The 22,801-nt window shown below is 45.5% G+C and overlaps 1 protein-coding gene across 1 annotated transcript; it reads right to left on the bottom strand.

The window, feature by feature from the left end:
• Window positions 1-789: 789 nt before the first annotated feature.
• LOC101014793 (PRAME family member 20) lies at window positions 790-21,754 on the bottom strand. Its single transcript, XM_009216875.4, is given in 5 exon segments — window positions 790-938; window positions 941-1,446; window positions 4,157-4,780; window positions 5,140-5,439; window positions 21,178-21,754. Coding segments are annotated over 5 exon segments (1,467 nt in total). The 5' UTR covers window positions 21,180-21,754; the 3' UTR covers window positions 790-903.
• Window positions 21,755-22,801: the final 1,047 nt, after the last annotated feature.

Here is a 22,801-nt window from a genome sequence, read left to right as displayed (position 1 = left end):
GGCTTTCTCTGGGCCTGTGTGTCAGTTTGGTCCAGGCCTTTCCAAGCAGCCCCTATACATATCTTGTTCACTCATAAGTTCCCCTGTGTCTGTCTTCTGTCTCCATCTACATCAGCCTTGACTGTATTCCACCTACATGGTGCTGGGGACCTGGGCCTGTGAACCTCTGACCCGTCCTCTCCTGCCAGGCTCAGGCCCGGTTCTCAGCTGCTGTTGTTGCCGGGCCCCTCCCAGGGTGCCTGACTCCAGATCTCTGCCACAGATTCAGGACTGGACTCAAAGGCCTCCTCTCTGAGGCACCTTCCCTGACCTGCTTTAGCAGCCACTCCTGATTCTTCTGACTTTGCCCTGTTGTAGGGACTTCCTAAATGGTTGCGACCCATGCTCTCCATGTATGCCTGGTCTGAGGACAGCAGCACCTGGCCCCAGCACGTGCTCGATGGTGATCAGCTGACTGATGGCCACGTGCTCTGGGTTTGGTGCCAGGCATGTGCTTCCTTCCAGTCTCCTAACAGCCCCCAGAGCTGTTCCGACTCCAGCGTACAGCTCATGTCCAAAGGTGGGGAAGTCAGCTAAGGACCCACTTCATTCTATCCAGAAGCATAAGACAAAGAGAAACTGAATGAGTGGCCAGAAGAGGGAGTGTTTGCCAGGGAGGGCTGGACCTCTGGGGTCTCTGGTGACCTGGCGGTAGAGCCACCTGGATAACGTGTGGCTGGATAATGAACAGGTGAAACAGGCCAGGCTTTGCACTGGGAAAGGGGAGCAAGGGGAATGAAGAAAGCGCCAGACAGTTCCCATGGAAGTTTATTTTATGTTCCTTGCAAACAACATGTGGCCCCAGCTGTGATTCCAGCTGCCCTCTCTGACTTCTGTTCCCTGAGCCTGGCTCCTGCTCTTCATTCAAACTGCACCAGCTGCATAAGCAAGGGCAACGGGGGGCTCCACTGCATGTCAGCCCGCTGCATGGCCTGCAGCTGCTTCTGTATCTCAGCCTGCAACTGGCACAGCTTGTCCTTGTTCACGGGACCCCAGGAGAGGCCATGCAGGTACATGCAGCAGTCGACTGGGATGGGATAGAGTACCTGCTTCAGCTCCATCAGCCCTGTTGTGTGCTCCAGCAGGCTCAGGAGGCAGGCACTGGAGATGGGGTTGTCGGAGAGGCTCAGGGAACTGAGGTGGGAGCAGCGGCACAGGGCGGGCAGGAGGGCACTGAGGTGGGCATCCTTCAGCCGGCAGTGGTTCAGGTCTAAGTGCTGCAGCGTCCCTGAGACCTCCCTCAGCAGGGTCCCCAAGGGCCTAGGGATCATGTAGGACAGGTTGTTGCCACTCAGATCCAGCTTCTTCAGGCAAGTGGTATGAGGGCTCTGGGACAAGTAGGTGATGTCAGTGTCGAGAAGCCTGCAGTAGCAGATCTCCAGGGAATGCAGTGGAACCCACAGACAGCTGAGGAGAGAAGGGTGGCTGTGTGAGGGTAGGGCCCAGGTCCCCCGCCCGGAACACCTACTTGTCCCTGAGGAGGCCAGTCCTATGGCCACCCTCTCATTAGGGAAGCCATTTACCAGCAGGGTCAGAAGCATGTCCTTTGGTGTCCCAAGGCCTGGCTCTCTCTCAACAGACCTACCAGGTCCTCCACGAACCCCTCCAACTCTAAGTTTCTCTTTGGTGAAAGGGAGACTCACATTATCCATACCCAATATGACTGCTGAGAGGAGCCACCTGAAAGAGTTTATCTGCTGAGAAGCAACCATAGGCTGAGCCCATTATTCCTCAGGTTTGGGTTTGGGGAAGCTGCTGCTCAGGCTTCCGTTTAAGCCAGGGCCGGGGGTCCTGAATGCCCTATCTGGAAATTTCTAGGAGACGTGCACAGAGTGGATACTGATTGTCCTTCAGAGCTCTGTACCCACCTGTCTGGGGCAGTATGAGCTCAGAAGGAGAGGCCTAACCTGTGCTGTCTCAGGATCTTTTCTTGGGAACCAGTGTAACATTCAGCAGTGCCTGAAAAGGTTTGCTGAGTAAATAAACATATTATTAGGACAGGCGAAATGGCTCACACCTGTAATCCCAGCACTTTGGGGAGCCGAAGTGGGTGGATCACCTGAGGTCTGGAGTTCAAGACCAGTCTGGCCAACATGGTGAAACCCCGTCTCTACTAAAAATGCAAAAATTAGCCAGGCGTGGTGGCCCATGCCTGTAATCCTAGCTACTTGGGAGGCTGAGGCAGGAGAATCACTTGAACCGGGGAGGTGGAGATTACAGTGAGCCGAGATCATGCCACTGCACTCCAGCCTGGGTGACGGAGACTCTGTCTCAAAAAAAAAAAAAACTAAAAAATTAAATGAAATACATGGAAGCCCACTGTTTTGGACTAAGCTCCTGCACTAGACCTCAAAAGACCAGGGCAAACCAGAATGCAGTCACTTGTGCTAAGTGTCAGGTAATCAAACTGAACTTTGAAACTGGTCAGTTTTCCAAAAAACAGGAGATTCACACCAACCAATCAGAAGGGGCCCAGGATGATAAGGAAGTGCCCTCTGTTTTAACCCTATAAGGAAAGTAACTGTCAACTGACCAATCTGCTTTTTGTTTTGGCTTTTTTCATCACTTTTCTGCTTATAAAGCCAGTCTCTTCCGCTCAGCTCATCAGAGCTCTTATTCTATTTTATAGAATGGGAGGCTGTCCCAATTTGTGAATCACAAACCTAAGCCAATTAGAAGGCCAAGTATGGAGGCTCATGCCTGTAATCTCAGTGCTTTGGGAGGTTGAGGTGGGAGGATGGCTTGAGGCCAGGAGCTCAAGACCAGCCTGGGTAGCAAAGCAAGACCTTGTCTCTATAAAAAAGTTTTTAAAAAATTCACAAGGTGTAGTGGTGCGCATCTGTAGTCTTAGCCACTTAGGAGGCTGAGACGGGAGGGTAGCTTGACCACAGGAGTCTGAGGCTGCGTGAGACGTAATTGTGCCACTGCACTCTAGCCTGGGTGACATAATGACCTCCTGTCTTTAAAGAGAAAAAAAAGCCAATTAGATCTTTAAATTAAATTTGTTGTAATTTTTTTTGAGACAGAGTCTCGCTTTGTTGCCCAAGCTGGAGTGCAGTGGTGCAATCATGGCTCACTACAGCCTCAAACTCCTGGGCTCAAGCAATCCTCCTGCCTTGGCCTCCTGAGTAGCTGGGATGAAAGGTGCACTACCATGCCCAGCTAATTTTTGTTTTTGTTTTTGTTTTGTTTTTGAGATGGAGTCTTGCTCTGTTGCCCAAGCTAGAGTGCAGTGGCGCGATCTTGGCTCACTATAACCTCCACCTCCTGGGTTCAAGAGAGTCTCCTGCCTCAGCCTCCCGAGCAGCTGGGATTACAGGCACATGCCATCATGTCTGGCTAATTTTTGTATTTTTAGTAGAGATGGGGTTTCTCCATGTTGGCCAGGCTGGTCTCAAACTCTTTTTTTTTTTTTTTTTTTTTTTTTTGAGACGGAGTCTTGCTCTGTGCCCCAGGCTGGAGTGCAGTGGCGCCATCTCGGCTCACTGCAAGCTCCGCCCCCCCAGGTTCACGCCATTCTCCTGCCTCAGCCTCCTGAGTAGCTGGGATTACAGGCGCCCGCCACCTCGCCCGGCTAATTTTCTTGTATTTTTAGTAGAGACAGGGTTTCACCGTGTTAGCCAGGATGGTCTCGATCTCCTGACCTCGTGATCCGCCCGTCTCGGCCTCCCAAAGTGCTGGGATTACAGGCTTGAGCCACCGCGCCCGGCCTGGTCTCAAACTCTTAACCTCAAGTGATCCACCTGCCTCTGTCTCCCAAAGTGCTGGGATTACAGGCATGAGCCACCATGCTTGGCCTTAATTTTTGTGTATTTATTTGTAGAAATGTGGTCTCACTTTGTTGCCCAGGCTGGTTTCCAACTCTGGCCTCAAGCAAGCTTCCCACTTCAGCCTCCCAAAGTGGATATTATTTTTACAGCAACATGCATCTTTCCCCATCAAATGTTTCCAAAGCAGATCCCAGCCATCAACTGCATCTGAACCCTGGGTTCCCAGGCTGTGCCCACAATTCCATGAGCATCTAAGAATGGGCCCCATTTCCTGTCTTGTTCCCCTGTCCTGACCTCACTTAGGAGTATTCAGGGAACTCTTTGGATGCCCCTGTCCACCCATTCACCTGAGTACATAATGTAGGTTGCCCGAGAGGTAGGAGTAAGACAGGTGCAGCTTCTGGAGGTGGCCCAGCCTGGTGAGCTGTGAGAGGAAGTAGCTGGAGGGCCGCTCGCCCCGTGAGGAGAAGGCCCAGTTGTAGTAGATGAGTTTGAGGCTGCGCAGGTTGAAGATCCTTCCCAGCTGTGTTGCAGATAGGTTTGGATCTGACAATGCCCAGAACCAGTCAAACCAGTCAAACACCTCCAGCTCCTGGATGAAATCCAGCTTGAGTGTCTTCAGGATCCCCAGCAGACTGTGGAAGGGCATCTCCTCAATGTGCAGCTTCCTACAGCAGAGATGCAGGGCCCCGTGGCTCTGTTCCACTTTCGTCAGGAGGCTGGAGAGGAACTTATCTAACTTGAAGGGGCCTCTCAGGAAAAGATCAATGTGTATTTCCACTGCTTCCCATGGCTGCTTTGGTCCTTTTTTCATATTCTCTGTTGGCTTGGGCCTGGCCGCGGCCTGGGGCATCTCTGCCTTGACTGTTGATGGTAACCAAAATGGGAACTTGGCCAAGGCTTCAGAAGCCCCTTTACTGTGGACTTGCTCAGAGTCCAGGGTGAAATCCAGCATCCTCAGTTCTGACTTCCTGTGGGGAGACAGGAGTGAGGAGATGCTGGAGAGTCCATGTGAGATGAGCGGCAGCAGTCCTGGGCCGCTCCCCAGACCCCAGTACCAGCTCGCCTCGCCTCTCCTCTCCAATGGGCTTTTCCTCCCTCACCCAGGCTCCTTGCTAGCCCCTATTCCTCATACAGCTCATACCACCACCCCTAGAAGGTAAAAAGCCCTCTCCTTAAAGCCTTGTAGCTGTACCATCAACCACTTAACTCAGAAACATATAGTTTCCCCACTTGTCCCCCGAGGCGATTTAACGCTCCCCTCCCCTGGATCTCAGCTCACCCTCCCTCTGGCTCTGAGCTGAGGTCTTGCTCCCAGCATCCCCCTTACCTGGGACAAGCCCTGTGGGCAGAAAAGGCCTCCAGCCCATCCACCACAGCTTGCAGGCTGTCTTGGTTGGGCCACTGCACTATCAGAGAGCCCAGACGGAGAAAGGGGAAGGGCCAGGCCTGCACCAAGGCCTTCAGAGCCTTTCTGTGCCCCTTCGCAAATGCAGCAGTGAGTAGTGGCGGGAAAAGGTTCACTGTGAGCTGTTCCAACACCAGTAGAACTGAAGCCTCATTGCTCAGCAGGCTGTGGGCTGCAAGTTCCAAGAGCCTGAGAGGTGCTGGGTGGTTCACCTCCATGGACCTGGAGCAGAAGAAGGTAGAAATCCTCAGAAGACTAATGGCTCAGCATCGCTCCCAGGCCAACGCGGGAGATGCAAGCCTTTTGCATCTGTCACAGAACCAAATGCTGGCTCCTCCCGCCATTCAGGACCAAAACCCCAACATTCAGGTCTTGTAAGCCTGAGACCCTGAAGCCCTCAGGCCTTGGGGACATGGGATCCAGAACCTCAGGGGTTTAGATCTATTCCTTGCCAGGCTGTAGAGGCTTTGAATTGACCCACACTTTCCTCTTCTGCCTTCACCATTAAGATCATGAACACATAACTGAGGACACTGTCCCCAAACTCCACATCAATTCTCCCAAAGCGTATGTAGATTCTGAGCAGTTCTCATCACTTCCAGTTTTACCAAGCCATTATCTCTTGCCCCTATTACTGCAGTGGCCTTCTAACTTGTCTCTCTGCTTCTGTCCTTGTGCACCCTGTGGTCAAACTCAGATCATGACACTCGTTTCCTCAAAACTCTAGTGGCTTCATTTTCACTGTGAATACAATCCACCCTGCAGCTGTGCCTCAGAGTCTAGCATCCGAGTATCTCAGGGTCCACCTCCTGTCACTCCCCTCACTATTCACTCTGCACCAGCAACCTACACTGGACTCTATTTCTCTCCTCAAACACCAGCAACGCCCTGCTTCAGGGCCTTTGCGCTTCCTGTTTCCTCTGCCTAGAAGTGTCTTCTCCCAAATATCCTCATGGCTGGCCCCCTTACTTCATTCAGGTTTCTATTAAAATTTCACCCTGAGAAGTCTTCCCTGACCACCCAAGTAGAATAGCACTCTCATCCCTTAATTACAGCTTTATCTTTCCTAACCTGATTTACAGCGCTTCTTCTATCACCCCTTTTCTGTTTCTGTCTCTCTTACACACACACGCACGCGCACACACATAAATGCACACACTCGCATATTATCTGTCTCCTCTCTGCTAAATTATAAGCTCCATGAAAAAAGGGGCTGTATCTGCTTTCATTACTGCTATAGTCTGAGTGATAAACATAGTTCCTGACATACACCAGACAAGCAGTATATATTTTAAATGCATTTCAAGAGCAAGTTTGCACAATAGACGCTTACCACAATCCCACTGATGGAGTTGAGGGTAATATGGAATGGAGGATTTTTTTTTTCTATGCTCTCACAGAGCATCAGGTTCAGGTTAGTTATGGATTCTTTCAACTGCCCAAATGCCTCCTTTTTTCCGTGAAATGCGGGAGTGTAGACTCCCGTGAAATGCGAGTGTAGACCTCATCCCATCACTTTCCACAGTCCACCACAGAGCAAGGCTTTGTGTAAGGAGGGGGAAGTTCTAGACCTGCACTGTCTGATGCGGGAGCCCCAAGCCACATGTGGTTACCGAGTGCTTGAAATGTGGCTAGCGTGACTAAAGGACTGGATTTTAAATTAAATTAAATTCTAATTAATTACAATCTAAATAGCTTCACGTAGCTAGATGCTACACTTTTGGACAGCAGCATTCTAGAATCTATGCTAGTCAGAGACAAGAAACATTCATTTAGTCTCACAAGCTATGAAATCTATTTGCATGAGGCCACTATGGCCTTGGTAATAAACTGGGCGAGGACAAAGGACAGTATAAGAAAGGACAATTATTGGCCAATCATACATTGGAAGCTACCTAGCAAAGGCTTAAATACTAGCAAATCAAATCAAAGGCCTGACACATTAAATCTATAAATATCTCTCACAAATAGTGATGAAGTACAATTGAGCAAGAATGGTTAATGTTAGGTTTATTAATTATTAATGTCAATGCATTTGGGAAAATCAAAGAAGAAACAGAAGGGAAGCTTCTGAACCTGATACTTAGTAGTGGTGTTTTATAAACATTGCTTTTTTTTTTTTTGAGACAGAGTCTTGCTCTGTCACCTAGGCTGGAGTTCAGTGGCACAATCTTGGCTCACTGCAAGCTCCGCCTCCTGGGTTCATGCCATTCTCCTGCCTCAGTCTCCCGAGTAGCTGGGACTACAGGCGCCTGTCACCACGCCCAGCTACTTTTTTTGTATTTTTAGTAGAGACGGGGTTTCACTGCATTAGCCAGGATGGTCTTGATCTCCTGACCTCGTGATCTGCCTGACTCAGCCTCCCAAAGTGCTGGGATTACAGGCGTGAGCCACCGCGCCCAGCCAACATTGCTTTAAAAGTCAGAAACAAGGTGAAGATGGTGTGGCCACCATGGGAGTGTGCCCTGCACCTCCAACTCAGGAAATGCACCTGAGCAAGGGCAGTGGGAATCCCTGGCAGCCTTAAGGCCCAAGTCATACCACCACATGCTGCTCACCAACAATGACTGAGGACAGATTAGTTCCTGGGAGACAATGTGACAGACTAGTTCCTGGGAGACACCACTCCTGTGACAACCACCTTTGGCTTGAGGACTCCCTTATGGCTTTGCCAAATCTTCCTGAGTGCACACATTTCCACCCAACCTTCCCTCCAGCTCTGCTTCACCAAACACAGCGACGCAGGTCTGTGGGGTCTCCACGCCTTCCCTGTTCACTCCTCAATGCCCCTTATAGGGAGCTCCCCTAGTAAAATCCTTGGATGTTTTTGCATCTTGGTATCTGCTTCTAGCAGGACTTTGATGGAGTTTAGGATGTGCCTTACCAAAATACAGCAACTTAGCATACTGAATATTTTAAGCTGAAGGAATTTGAGAAACGGCATGGGCAGGCAGGATTTTCTGACCTTCCCCTGTAGTAGGTATAAGACCCTCCTGTGAGAGGTGCTCCCCTTATACCAGAAGGAAAGGCATATCCTTATTTCCAAAGACGAAGGCTTGTCAAGAGGGATCTGAACACATAGGCCCGCTGTTTCGCCACTTTATTAAACTTGGCTCATAGTCTCATACTCCTTTTGTCTTATCGTATTTCTCCATGACTAATCAAAAAATTGTTTTCTCTCTATACATAAACATACATATATACATATATATAATGTGTGTGTGTGTGTGTGAGATAGAGAGAGAGAGAGGAGCTGTATCATGGGTAATTTTGTTGATGTTTGAATTAGAAACAAGCATGCACACTATCAACATTGTCTGGGAAAGTTGTAGCCAGTGCAATAAGACACATAACAATGGGGCTGTCTATGGCAATAAAAAGAGGCAAATAATTATGTACATAGTGTAGGAAAAAAATGGTGTTGTGGCTCAGAATGTCACCCCAAAATACAGCACTTAGAAGGTCTCTCTCTGACTTTTCTCTGCCTTTCTGTGTGAGAGCTAGTCATAAAGGAATTCTCTGACCTTCCTCTCCTGAAAGTAGGTCGTTAGACCCCCATGTGACAGGTGTCCTGTCCTATACCAGGAGGAAAGAAATGCTACACAGAGGGTCCAAGAAGAATCTGAACGAACAGGCCTTGTTAAGTTCTCCCCAGCTTATTACCATTAGACCACAGGCTTTTTGTCCAATCATACTTGTACATGACTGTCCATCCTTCATCAAACCTAAGCATAGATATATACAGATAGTCAGGTGCAGTGGCATGCACCTGTAGTCCCAGCTACTTGGGAGGCTGAGGCAGGAGGACTGCTTGAGCCCAGGAATTCAAGGCCAGTCTGGGCAATATAGTAAGACCCCAGTCTCTAAAAAAAAAAAAATTAAATTAAAAACTAAAGTTCTCCGGCCGGGCGCGGTGGCTCAAGCCTGTAATCCCAGCACTTTGGGAGGCCGAGACGGGTGAGATCACGAGGTCAGGAGAATCGAGACCATACAGCTAACATGAGTGAAACCCGTCTCTACTAAAAAATACAAAAAAAACTAGCCCGAGGCGGGTGGGCGCCTGCAGTCCCAGCTACTGGGGGAGGCTGAGGCAGAGGAGAATGGCGGCCTGAACCTGGGAAGCCAGGCTTGCAGTGAGCTGAGATCTGGCCACTGCACTCCCAGCCTGAAGTGACAGAGTGAGACTCCATCTCAAAAACAAAACAAAACAAAACAAAACAAAACAAAAACTAAAGAGTTCTCCTTAGCAGGTCTTTGGAGTCTTCATTTCTGAAGGTTCCTGTTCAGTAAAACTTTGATAAATTTGTTACAGTGTCCTCTTGTTAATCTGCCTTTTAAAAAATAGGGGTATCAGCAAAGACCCTTTGAGATGGGTGAGGGAAAGCTCTGATTTTTCTCCTCCCCAATGTGGAAAGTAATGGATCCTGTAATGTACCCTTCTGGGTTTATCAGATTTGAGCCCTGTTCATTATCTTTGAGCTATTTTGTAACTTTATAAGTTGTAGGTAACTGATAGGCATATAAATTCATCTGGTCTGGTAAGGATTTTTCCCCCTAACTTCTACCTGTGGAAAATTTTGTCTCCATAAATTCATCTCAACATCCCTTCATGTCATAGAGATGTGTGCTGGTAACTCTTCTTCTTAGCTGCCTGGTACTTCATATTATATGACAAAATAAAATTTTTGGGGTGGAGTCACCAGCTCTGTCGCCCAGGAAAAGCGGGTGCAGTGGCCGGATCTCAGCTCACTGCAGCTCCACCTCCCGGGTTCATGTTCTCCTGCCTCAGCCTCTCGAGTAGCTGGAATTACAGATGTAGCGCCACCTTGCCAGCTGGATTTTTTTTTGTATTTTTTAGTAGAGATGGGGTTTCACCATGTTAGCCAGGACGGTCTCGATCTCCTGACCTCGTGATCCGCCCGTCTCGGCCTCCCAAAGTGCTGGGATTACAGGCTTGAGCCACCGCGCCCGGCCAATAAATTCTTTAACACATGTTCATTTTTATATCTGTATAAAGTCACAATTCTACTTTTCTGAAAATTATCTTTTAACCATTGAAAGCTAAAAAGGATAAAATAGGAAACAGCTAATATAATTAATAGGAGTATTTCTGCTGATGTGACTGCACAAGAGTGCCTAGTATTTCCAGCAAGAACTGAGAAGTAAATGTATAATAGCAGAAGTAATTTAGACATATGAGATAAACCATTCACTCACTTTTTTTCTGTCATCTAGGGATAACAATAAATGTGAAAATAGTATTGAGAATTAAAAAATTGGCTGGGCGCCGTGGCTCATGCCTATAATCCCAGCACTTTGGGAGGCCGAGGCAGGCAGATCACAAGGTCAGGAGATTGAGACCTTCCTGGCTAACATGATGAAACCTGAAACCCCGCATCTACTAAAAATACAAAAAATTAGCCGGGTGTGGTGGCGGGCGCCTATAGTCCCAGCTACTTGGGAGGCTGGGGCAGGAGAATGGCGTGAACCTGGGAGGCAGAGCTTGCAGTGAGCTGAGATTGTGCCACTGCACTCCAGCCTGGGCGACACAGCGAGACTCCATCTCAAAACAAAAAAAAAAAGAATTAAAAAATTAATGTAATGGAGTAAAAATAATAAATGGAAAGACATGTAAATGGATGAAGAGAGCAAATATTGAAAATACATAAATATTATAATTAGGACATTTTAAATAATGTATAATTATAACTTTAGAAGAAACAACAAAAGAAAAATTAAGAGAAGACTATTGGAGAGATACTAATGTGAAATTAATTCAAACTGGCTGGGCATGGTGGCTCACGTCTGTAATCCCACCACTTCGAGAGGCTGAGGTGGGTGGATCACCTGAGGTCAGGAGTTTGAGACCAGTCTGGCCAACATGGTGAAACCCCGTCTCTACTTAATATACAAAAAAAAAATTAGCCAGGTATGGTGGTGCACGCCTGTAATCCCAGCTACTCGAGAGGCTGAGGCAGGAGAATCACTTGAACCTAGGAGGCGGAGGTTGCAGTGAGCCAAGATCAGGCCACTGCATTCCCGTCTGGGTGAGAGAGTGAGACTCTGTCTCAAAGAAAAAAAAAAAAAATTCCAACTTAAAGTTATTGGAACTTGAAATTATTCTGAGCCTTGAGAGAAATGTGGCTATGTGGCCTGAGTCATGTAATATGCAGCTGCGACTTCTACTTCTCTGATTATAGATCAACTTTCTTCCTTATTCTTGTACTATAGAAAATTAGGAAGACCAAATGGCACCAGATATAAGACCCCTCCAGATCACTACCTCTTCTCAGGGAGTCACAAAGTAATCTTTCTTGGAATATAGCATTCTATCATCAACCAAATCACTGTAAGGAATGCACTGGTTTTGTAAGGAAAACTCTGTAATCCTGCTAAAATTTCTCTGTCTCTGCCTATATAAGTGAAACCTTAACTTCACTGTTTTGGAACACTGACTCTGTTCATCTGGAGTGAGTGTTTCCTGGGTGGCTATACTCAAGCTTTGTGTGCAAATAAACTCTATATTTAATCATATATTCCGATCTCATTATTTAACATTAACACTAATATTGCCATATGTTTACATAAAACAATATTATGTTGACCTGAGAACAGAAATCAATCTATGAAAACACACAGAGCAAGCTCTTCCAAGAGCTCACAGAATTATTGAAAGATCTGATTTTCATTATCCACAAAGCCTGACCACAGATAGCTTAGGCAAAAAGAGGAGCTTTCTGGGAGAGGATTCCATTGTAGCTTACCTAACTGAAGAAAACTGTCTAACAAAGTCAAGGCCTTGGCAGCAGGAGACCCTGTCTACTCTCTGCTCCCTATCCTTAGAGCTCTGCCACAAACCCAGCAGCAAAAAACCCTCCAGGATGGTTCCCTGTCTCTGTCTTCTCTTGCCAAATGTCAAACGGCTTTGAGAAGGATAGATTTGTAAGATGCACCACCTAGAAAACAAAAAAAACTCCTGCCAATAAAACTGAAACCTATGAAGGTAAGACCCATACTGATTTTTCTGAGATTTCAATCTCTGACACATCCATAATGAACAATGAGTGGGACTCCTTGGTTGGTGAATGAATAGTGCTAAAAGGTGGAGTAAAATGTTACAGTGAGAAGATAATTTTTTGGCCAATAAACATATAAAAAGACATTCAATATTACTAATCAGGGAGACACAAATCAAAAGTACAATGAGATATTACCTCACATCCATTAGGATGGCTACTATCAAAAAAACAAAACAGAAAAAAATGTGTTGGTGAAGATACAGCAACATTGCAACCCTTGTACAATGCCGGGAATGTAGAATGGTGGAACTCCTGGGAAAACAATACGGTGGTTCCCCAAAAAACTAAAATTAGATCCAGCAATTTCAATTCTAGGAATATACCCAAAAGGACTAAAAGCAAGGTCTTGAAGATGTATTTGTACACCCATGTTCACAGCAGCATTATTCACAACAGCCAAAATGTGGAAGCAATGCAAATGTCCATCAGCCGATGAATGGATAAACAAAACGTGATATATAAATACAATGGGATATTATTCAGCCTTAAAAAGGAAGAAAATTCTGACACAAGCTACAACACATATGGACCTTGAGAACACTAGGCTGAGTGAAATAAAAAGGACAAATACTGTAGGATCCCACTTGTATTTCCAGATTGAAGATAATTTTAAATGGGAGACATTTTGAGACACAGCAGATGCAGAAAGAAGCCATTTCAGAGCTTCCCTTATCTGGCTAAAGGCAGAGCTTTCTAAGAATGAAGTTGTCATAAAGCCTCTCTTTAGGAGAGCTTCACTTCCAGACAGGGCCACTTGCAATGGGATGAGAAATTGTATAAGAACACATTATCATCAAGTGTTATATATTCCATTTATTCTCCTAAAAGGCCATTTATCTTTCCCATGGAAACCCTTTCTCCCCTCACCCTTTCCCCTATAAAGCTGGTGTACAAATCCCTACCTCTAGTTCTTCAGGGAGCTTCTCATTTAAATGCTGCCCCACACACATGTAAAGAAATCTTGTCTTTTCTCCTGTTAATCTGTCTATTGTTTGGTTACTTTTTCCCCCTGTTAATCTGTTAATTTGCTCATTTGCAGCTCCCACACACCACTGGACCTGAGCTGGCAGAGGAAAAGCTTTCCCTCCCGCACAGTTATATAAGATATCTAGAGTAGTCAAATTCATAAAAACAGTAAGAATAGAGGTTTCCAGGAGCTTGGGTGGGGGAGAAATGACACAAGACACGGACCCCCTCTTAGGGGCCTGGAAGCTCCCAAACAAAAAATTTTAAAACTCCTGAGTTCCTCCAAGGGAAATTCTAGATATCTAGCTAGTCCTAAAAAATAAATAAGTAACTTGGGGCTGGGTATGGTGACTCATGCCTGTAATCCCAGCACTTTGGGAGGCTGAGGCAGACAGATCACTTGAGGCCAGGAGTTTGAGACCAGCCTGGCCAACATGGTGAAATCCTGTCTCTACTAAGTGGTGCATGCCTGTAGTCCCAGCTACTTGGGAGGCAGAGGCATGGCAATCGCTGGAACCCAGGAGGTGGAGGATGCAGTGAGCCAAGATTGCGCCACTGCTCTCCAGCCTGGGTGACAAAGCAAAACTCCCTCTCAAAAAGCAAATATGTAAAAATAAATAAATAAGTAACTTGATAAAATATATCATGTTTTGCAGGGTCTTATTTAAAAAAAAAAAGAGAATAGTAGCCTAAAATAATTGCCAAGGAAATTAGATCCAAAGATGTTCGATTTTCCTATAAAAATGAAAAATAACATCTTAACATATATCTCTGATTTGTCTTTCAGAAGCCTGGACCCTCACCAAATGCAACTGCTGGCTCATGGATCCTTGATAAGAGAGTTGAGGATTGAACTCTGACCACCATTCTTTGTTCTAAATTTCTTCCTGAGGGGGCTGGGTGTACTGGCTCACAGCTGTAATCCCAGCACTTTGGGAAGCCGAAGTGGGTGGATCATCTGAGGTCAGGAGTTTGAGACCAGCCTGGGCAACATGGCAAAACCCTGTCTCTATAAAAAAGTACAAAAATTAGCCAGGCTTGGTGGCATGTGTCTGTAGTTCCAGCTACTTGGGAGGCTGAGGTGCGAGGATTGCTTGAGCCTGGGAGGTGAGGGTTGCAGTGGGCCAAGATTGTACCACTCCACTCCAGCCTGGGCAACAGAGTGAGCCAAGATTGTACCACTCCACTCCAGAGTGCACCATTCCACTCCAGAGCCTGGGCAAAATCAATAAATAGACACATTTTAAAGATGTTATTTAATTGGTTAATGAGGAAACTGAGAAGGTGTTAAAACCATTTCTAGGGAGAATCCAAAATAAGATCTAGAATATTGAAATGAATCTGCAAATGGAGGTAAAATTGGCTTCCAGTAGGGAAAGAAGCCAATTGAATAGGACAAAATGTACATGTCTAGAGACAAGAATTATGTCACAATGCTATCACCAGTCTTCTAAAGTAGCTCAAAACAATGAAAGACTAGAGACAACCTGGAAGGGTTATGATCCACTTCAGGGGAAAACTATCCTATCCTATCCACCAAGGATAGGATAGAATCCATCATTCAGCCAGCTTACTCATCCCAGGCCATACTAGATTCAAGTTTGAGTTGTATGAGACAGACTAAAATTTACAGGGCTATTTCATTACCAAATTCTAAAACATAAACTGACAATGATGCCTCTAAAAATTAAACTACTGACCAATCTCACTTACGAATATCAATGCAATGGTACTGTTAAAGACAGTTAATTGGGAAGTCATGAGGCTGAGATGGCTCCAGCACCTTGAGTTCCTACTTAAGCCAACCAAAACCCAACTCAGTGTAAACAGGAAAATGAAATTTAAGCTTAACCAATCAGAAACTGCCAACTAACCTCTCACTAGGGACTTCCTACTTTAACCAATCAAATATGTTTTCTTTGTCTTGTTTCTGTGAATATTTCATCAAATTTCCTCCGTTGCCCCCTTTCCTACCCATCCACAGTGGAGAACTGAACTAGTTGTGGTCTGGTGCTGCCTGATTCATGAATCAATGAATGCTCAAATAAAGTCATTTAAATTTTAACGTGCCCAAATGTATCTTTTAACAGCATCCAGCAGTACATGAAAATAATAATGGAGTATGAGTAAATGAGAAATATTAATAATGCAAAGAGAGTCCAATATGAGCAAATCAAGTCACCATATATACAATAAAATTTATCAAGTTAATAAGACAAAAGAGGGAAAAAAGAAACACTTCACAAAACAATTTCCCAAAAGAAAAAAATATGGCCAGGCATGGTGGCTCATGCCTGCCAACACTTTGGGAGGCCGAGGGAGGGGTGAATCTGGGTCAGGAGATCAGCTACCCTGGCTAACATGGTGATACCCATCTCTACTAAATACAAAAAATTGGCAGGCATGTTTGGCGAAGCCCGTGAGTCCCAGCTGTTTGGAGCTGAGGCAGGAGAATCGCCTGAATCTGGGAGGTGGAGGTTGTAGTGAGCTGAGATCGCGCCACTGCACTCCAGCCTGGGTGGCAGAGTGAGACTCCATCTCAAAAAAAAACAAAAAACAAAAAACAAAAATGGCTGGCGCGAGTGAAACACACCCCTGTCATCCCCAGTACTTTGGGAGGAGGCCAAGATAAATGAGGATCCACGAAGGTCAGCAGATTGAGACCATCCTGGCAGCTAACAGGGTGAGAATCTGTCTCTACTAAAAATACAAAAATTAGCCAGGCACAGTGGCGGGTGCCTGTAGTCCCAGCACTCGGGAGGCTGAGGCAGAAGAATGAGGCGTGAACTCGGGAGGCCGAGCTTGCAGTGAAGCCCGAGACCAGTGCCACTTTCCTCAGCCCTGGGCAACAGAGCAAGACTCCGTCTCAAAGAAAAAAAAATATATATAAATATATATATATATAAAAAAAGATTATTACATATTATATTTAAAAAAGCAAAGATTATTAACTATATTATCCTTGATTATCTGAAATTTGGAAAAAGATGTCTTAAAATAATTCATTTCTAATTTGTTTATAATTTAGTGAAATGAAAATAATTGTAAGGGGATTATTAAATGAACCATAATACATTCAATATGATGGAATATCAATAATTATGTTAAATGGTAATAAATGTACTTCAAGTAGAATGAGATAATTTGGACAGGCTATTATGTACTTATTTATTTATTTTGAGACGGAGTCTCGCTCTGTCGCTAGGCTGGAGTGCAGTAGTGCGACCTCGGCTCACTGCAATCTCTGCCTCCCGGGTTCGAGTGATTCTCCTGCCTCAGCCTCCTGAGTAACTGGAACTACAGGCGTGTGCCACCACACCTAGCTAATTTTTGTATTTTTTTTTTAGTAAAGACGGGGTTTCACCATATTGCCAGGATGGCCTCAATCTCTTTATCTTGTGATTCGCCCGCCTCGGCCTTCCAAAGTGCTGGGATTACAGATGTGAGCTGCTGCGCTCGGCTTTAATTTTTTTTAAAGCATAAAAAGATTTACTGTGTAGTGTGTTTGATTATATTAAGATATACAGCTGGGTGCAGAGGCTCATGCCTGTAATCCCAGCACTTTGGGAGGCTGAGGCAGGTGTACTGCCTGAGCCCAGGAGTTTGAGACCAGCCTGGGCAATGTGGCGAAACTCCATCTCTACTAAAAATATAAAAACGTAGCCGGGCATAGTGGCATGCACCTGTTGTCCCAGCTATTTGGGAGCCTGAGGTGGATGACCTGAGCCTGGGAGATAAAGGCTGCAGTGAGATTGCACCACTGCACTCCAGCCTGGGTAACCAGAGTGAGACCTTGTAACAACACCACCACCACCACAACAGATTTACATGCTACAAGCAAGTCTTAAAGTAAAAACAGCAAGATGTCATTGGGGCTGTTTTTCACTCTCCTCTTCACAAAGTGCTGTAAACATTCTTATCAGTGCTCAGGTATTCCTTTTAACTGGTTTGTTTATATTTCTCTAGGGGCTAGGGGAGGAAGACTATGGGAAATGTACTTGAGACTCCTTTCGTAGTAAAGTCTAAGCAGTCCTACTTCAAGTCTGAAACCTTCCAGCCAGATTAAATGATACAAATATGGGAAAATAAAAAGAAGATGGAATTAAATGATCATCGAATCACTACCCAGGACGGTACATTTTACGATTGCAATAGTAACTCCTAACAGTTAACATTAAACAAGTGTTAATATCAGTTTACAAGCACTACTTTATTTAATCATCACACAACACAAAATTTAAAATGTCCGTAGCACCTTATTCCCATTTTACCAATGAGAAACACTTTGTGTAAGTAACACAGGAAAGAACTGGACCTAAGTTCTTTTTTTTTTTTTTTTTTTTTTGAGACAGAGTCTTGCTCTGTCACCCAGGCTGGAGTGCAGTGGCCTGATCTCAGCTCACTGCAACCTCCGCCTCCCAGGTTCAAGCATTTCTCCTGTCTCAGCCTCCCAAGTAGCTGGGATTACAGGTGTGCGCCACCATGCTCAGCTAATTGTTTTGTATTTTCAGTAGAGATGGGGTTTCACCATGCTGGCCAGGTTGGTTTTGAACTCCTGATCTCAAGTGATCTGCCTGCTTTGGCCTCCCAAAAGGAGCTAATCTCTTAACACCACACACTGGTCTCTCCCCTGTGCAAAATGCTAAACTCAAAGGGCAGTTCTAAAGACTAAATGTGAGGTTGTGCACAGTGGCTGATGCCTATACTCTTAGTGCTCTGGGAAGCCAAGGCAGGGAGATGGCTTGGGACCAGGGGTTTTGAGACCAGCCTGAACAACATATCAAAACCCTGTCTCTACAAAAAAATAAAAATAAAGATTAAATGTGCATCCGGTTGCCTGCCCTATAGTTAGTCATTAAATGAGAGCATTATTCTTAAATTATTAATATTTACTTGTGCATAGCCTGGGGTCCCATGTAGAGATTTCCCAACCATTTTGTTCAATCCGTATATTACAATATTGTATGTTGCACAGGTGAAAGTGGGAATGGCTTCAAATCTATGATTCCATAAGTCAATAAAGGATTAAGGCAAGAAAATAGAAACACGGTCGAAAATTTATAAATCACAAGTTGGTGAAATTGTAAGTCAGGTTGACGTGGTAAGACAGTGACTGAGGAAATGGGACCATCCTAGTTGCAGAACAATGTTCTGGTTGTGAGTTCACGAGTGGCAATACCTCGGAATGGGTACCACATTCTGGAGAATGGCTCTTAGCATTTGCAGTCCAAAAATTAAATTTAATCAGTATACAAATAAGTATTTCGGCTCTTAGAAATTATTAAAATGAATCAAAGTAACCAAAAGTCTAATCTTTAAACCATATTGTCAATTATGTATGTATATATAGAGATAAGCCTTTCCTTAAGGTGGAATATTCCATCCCCTTATTGCCCTGGCATCGAGAACTCATTATTGCTCCCACATTGCTCACTGGAAATCATTTCCCTAACCACAGCACTTCTTCCCTGAATCTGCTTTATTTTCTGTAGCATTCATCACTATCTGAACTTAGCTTATTTCCTTCTTGATTGCCTGTTTTCTTCCACTAGAGAGTCAAGCTCTCGAAAGTTTGTTCACTGTCATATCCCCAGCTTCTAGAACAGAGCCTGACACATACTAGGAACTCAATACATGTTTACTGAATAAGTGAATGTAATCTGGAGGTTGTAAATCCAAGTTATATCGAAGTCAATACAAACTCGTTTCCCTCAACAGGTAACAATTCTCTTGCGATTGGATTTTCTTTACCTGTTTCTGAGAGTCAGTTTGTGCTCTCAGAAATCCCCTCTTAAATACAATTTGGTAGGCTTAAGCTGACTTATAGAGTAACTTGATTTGACTTTTGGCTCCACATTAATCATTCAATAAAAGAAAGCATGAGCTACAGGAGGGTCAGCTGTGGAGTAGGATGTGGAACTCATTCATTTCCTTATCCTTTTATCACATATTAGTATCCTGTTACGTGCAGGATAAAGAGAGCTCTCTGCTGCCTCATTACTCAGTAATTACTCAGTAATTAAAAAATAAAATAGCAAAATTTTAATAGTTTTTCCAGCCAAAGGAAAATGCCCTTGAATGAAAATGGCTCCACACAGTGTCAAAAGAAAAAAAAAATCTCTATACCGTAACAAACTTATCTTAATGATAAAGCAGTTTAGAACATATGGGGTGGTGGGAGCATCTAATTCAGACTTGGGAAGTCCAGGAATGCTTTTCAGGGGAAACAGTACAAAAGCTGAGACCTCAAGGATGTGTGGAAATAAGCCTGAAGGGGAGGGGGAACAAATTTTTGAAGCAGACAAAAGAGCAGACATGGATACTCGGCAAGACAGAGTTGGGTCTTACCGAAGAACTAAAAGAAGTGGCTCATGCCTGTAATCCCAGCACTTTGGGAGGCCAAGGCGGGTGGATCACGAGGTCAGGAGTTTGAGAGCAGCCTGACCAATATGGTGAAACCCCGTCTCTACTAAAAATACAAAAATTAGCCGGGTGTGGTGATGCGCGCCTGTAATCCCAGCTACTCAGGAGGCTGAGGCAGAACTTCTTGAACCCAGGAGGTGGAGGTTGCAGTGAGCCAGATCACGCCACTGCACCCCAGCCTGGGTGATAAGAGTGAAACTCTGTCTCAAAAAAAAGTTCCATCTAGTGAGAACCTTTTTATTTCCCCCCTCCTATCTCAGCCTTCCAAGTAAGTAGCTGTGACTACAGCCCACGCCTAATTTTTTTTTTTTTGGTAGAGACAGGGTTCCGCCATGTTGCCCAGGCTGGTCTCCAACTCCTGGGCTCAAGTGATCCGCTTGCTTCAGCCCCTTGAAGTGCTGGGATTATGGGGATGAGCCACTGCACCCGGCCAATATTCCTTATTTTAAATTAAAAAGCCAATAAAGTATATTATATTTTTAAAATGTAAAACATTACTCCTTCCTTAAGAAGGGCAGCAGATCACCCTGGATGTTTTTATTTTTATTTTTTAGATAAGAGTCTTGCTCTTGTTTCCCAGGCTGGAGTGCAGTGGTGCAATCTTGGCTCACTGCAACCTCCACCTCCCGAGTTCAAGTGATTCTCCTGCCTCAGCCTCCCTAGTAGCTGTGATTACAAGCCCCTGCCACCATGCCAAGCTAATTTTTTTTTTTTTTTGTATTTTAAGTATAGACGGGATTTCACCATGTTGGCCAGGCTGGTCTCGAACTCCTGACCTCAGGTAATTCACCCGCCTCGGCCTCCCAAAGTGCTGGGATTACAGACGTGAGCCACCGCGCCCGGCCTAATTTTTGTATTTTTAGTAGAGACGGGGTTTCACCATCTTGGCTAGGCTGGTCTTGAACTCCTGACCTCAGGTGATCCACCCGCCTTGGCCTCCCAAAGTGCTGGGATTACAGACGCGAGCCACTGCGCCCTGCCTGGATATTTTACATTCTACAGTTTGGTTCTGGTTAAATAGATGAGGCTTTAGTGATGAACAGTTTGGTACTGGAATTTTGACTCTACACTTACTGGCTGCATGACAGCGGACATTTCAAGCTAAGTTTCAGCTTCCTCATTCGTAAACTAAGGGCAGTAACAGAATCTACCTTCAGGGGGCGTTCAGGAGACAGGCTTCCCTCCTGTTACTAAGCCCTCAGGATGCCTACTCCTATTCTCTAACTCGGCAATCTTCCCGCAACCCTCTGGCCTCAGAGATTCCCTTTCTGTTACAAATCAATAAAGTAACCCTATCTCGTGATGTTAACCCCAAAGATAATTTAAGGAGGCAACAGGTTATCATTAAGGATAATAAAGAATCCTTCCAAGGGAGAAACCATGGTCTAACACAACGGTAAGGGAGCGTCCCCGTTGGGGTGATCGTTTGAACTGACCTAGGATTCCAGGGAAGGATAGGAGAAGGGCCCTGAAACAATTAAATGAACATTACATCGGCAAGGAAGTTCTCGGAGCCTCCGTGGACAGCCTCACTTCAGAGCCGGTGGGATCCGCTTCCAGTCACAGCTGGGAACCCAAGGTCACAGGGGCGCCCTCCGGGAGCTCGCCGGGATGAGCCCAAAATGGCTGGCGGCTGTTGCATGCCGTGGCCCGGCGTATCCGGCTGAACCGGAAGTCCGTTCCTGACCGGGCTTTGCCGGCTGCGAGCTGGGTGTTGTTGCTTATTTTCTAGAGATTGGGTGTGGTGAGGCCCTTAAGGGCCCAGGCATGGAGCCCTGTACTAGATATTCATAAACCATCTCTGCAGCCTAGGCTAGGTTGGCCCTGAAAGCCCCAGGAAGCTTGGGGAGCCAGGGAGAGACATGATGAAGTTGTGGCAGGGTGAGATGTGCCCCTTCCTCCTCCTAGGACTGGACGCAGTGAATTTGTATAAAGCTCTTTACCAACTGGAGTCTTAATTAAAGGAAAGGATTAAGGAAAGCCCTAAAGGATCTATGGGAATAGGTATCTCCACCGTGGCCTTGGTCTCAGCCATTCCTCTGTTTTATTTTTTTTTGGGGACAGAATCTTACTCTGTTGCCCAGGCTGGAGTACAGTGGCACAATCTTGGCTCACTGCAACCTCTGCCTCCCGGGTTCAAGCAATTCTTCCACCTTAGCCCCCCAAGCAGCTGGGACTACAGGCGCGAGACACCATGCCTTGATAATTTTTGTATTTTTTGTGGAGATGGGGTTTCACCGTGTTGCCCAGGTTGGCCTCGAACTCCTGAGCTCAAGCCATCCACCCGCCTTGGCCTCCCAGAGTGCTGGTATTACAGGCGTGAATCACTGCGCCCAGCCTCAGCCATTCCTCTGGAGGTTTTCTTACAGCATAGGAGTTATATAGCAACACAAGCTGCGATCTAAAGTCACAGACTGGGTGGCTCAAGCCTGTAATCCCAGCATTTTGGGAGGCTGAGGCGGGCGGATCACCTGAGGTCAGGAGTTAGAGACCAGCCTGGCCAACAAGGTGAAACCCCGTCTCTACAAAAAATACAAAAATTAGTCTGGTGTGGTGGTGTGCACCTGTAATCCCAGCTACTCGAGGGGCTGAGGCAGGAGAATTTCTTGAACCTGGGAGGCAGAGGTTGCAGTGAGCCGAGATCGCACCATTGCACTCCAGCCTGAGCAACAGGGCAAGACTCCCTCTCTAAAAATAAAGTCACACAGATCTGTGCTTCAATCCTGGCTATGTGTAACTTTGGTAAGTTACTCAAGTTCTGTAAACCTCCTATTTTTACATCTAAAATGCAGAAAGAAATTGTACTTGTTTTAGAGTTATTGTGACAAAATACATACACCACAGAGCACAGAGTCTTGTGCCCAGTAAGTGCTCAGTTGACACATGTGCTTTTAACATTATGTGCATTGATGCAAACTCTTCTACTTTGCTTTATCTTGTCCTAGTGGCATACGGTACCCTCTTGGCAAACCAGCTAGACCAAAACAGAAAGATTCATCACAGATTGAAAACTCTTTATTTTAGGAGAGTATAAATAAGTGGGTTCTCATTGTGTTACAAAGTGCAAAATAACATTGTAAGGTGGATTGTCACCATAGTTTAGGGCCTTTAGGTTC

The sequence above is a fragment of the Papio anubis genome, chromosome 16 (genome assembly GCF_008728515.1).
Source record: "Papio anubis isolate 15944 chromosome 16, Panubis1.0, whole genome shotgun sequence".
Classification (NCBI taxonomy): Eukaryota; Metazoa; Chordata; class Mammalia; order Primates; family Cercopithecidae; genus Papio; species Papio anubis.
Note: the sequence above shows the minus strand (reverse complement) of the source record. Positions and strands in the feature narration are given on the sequence as shown.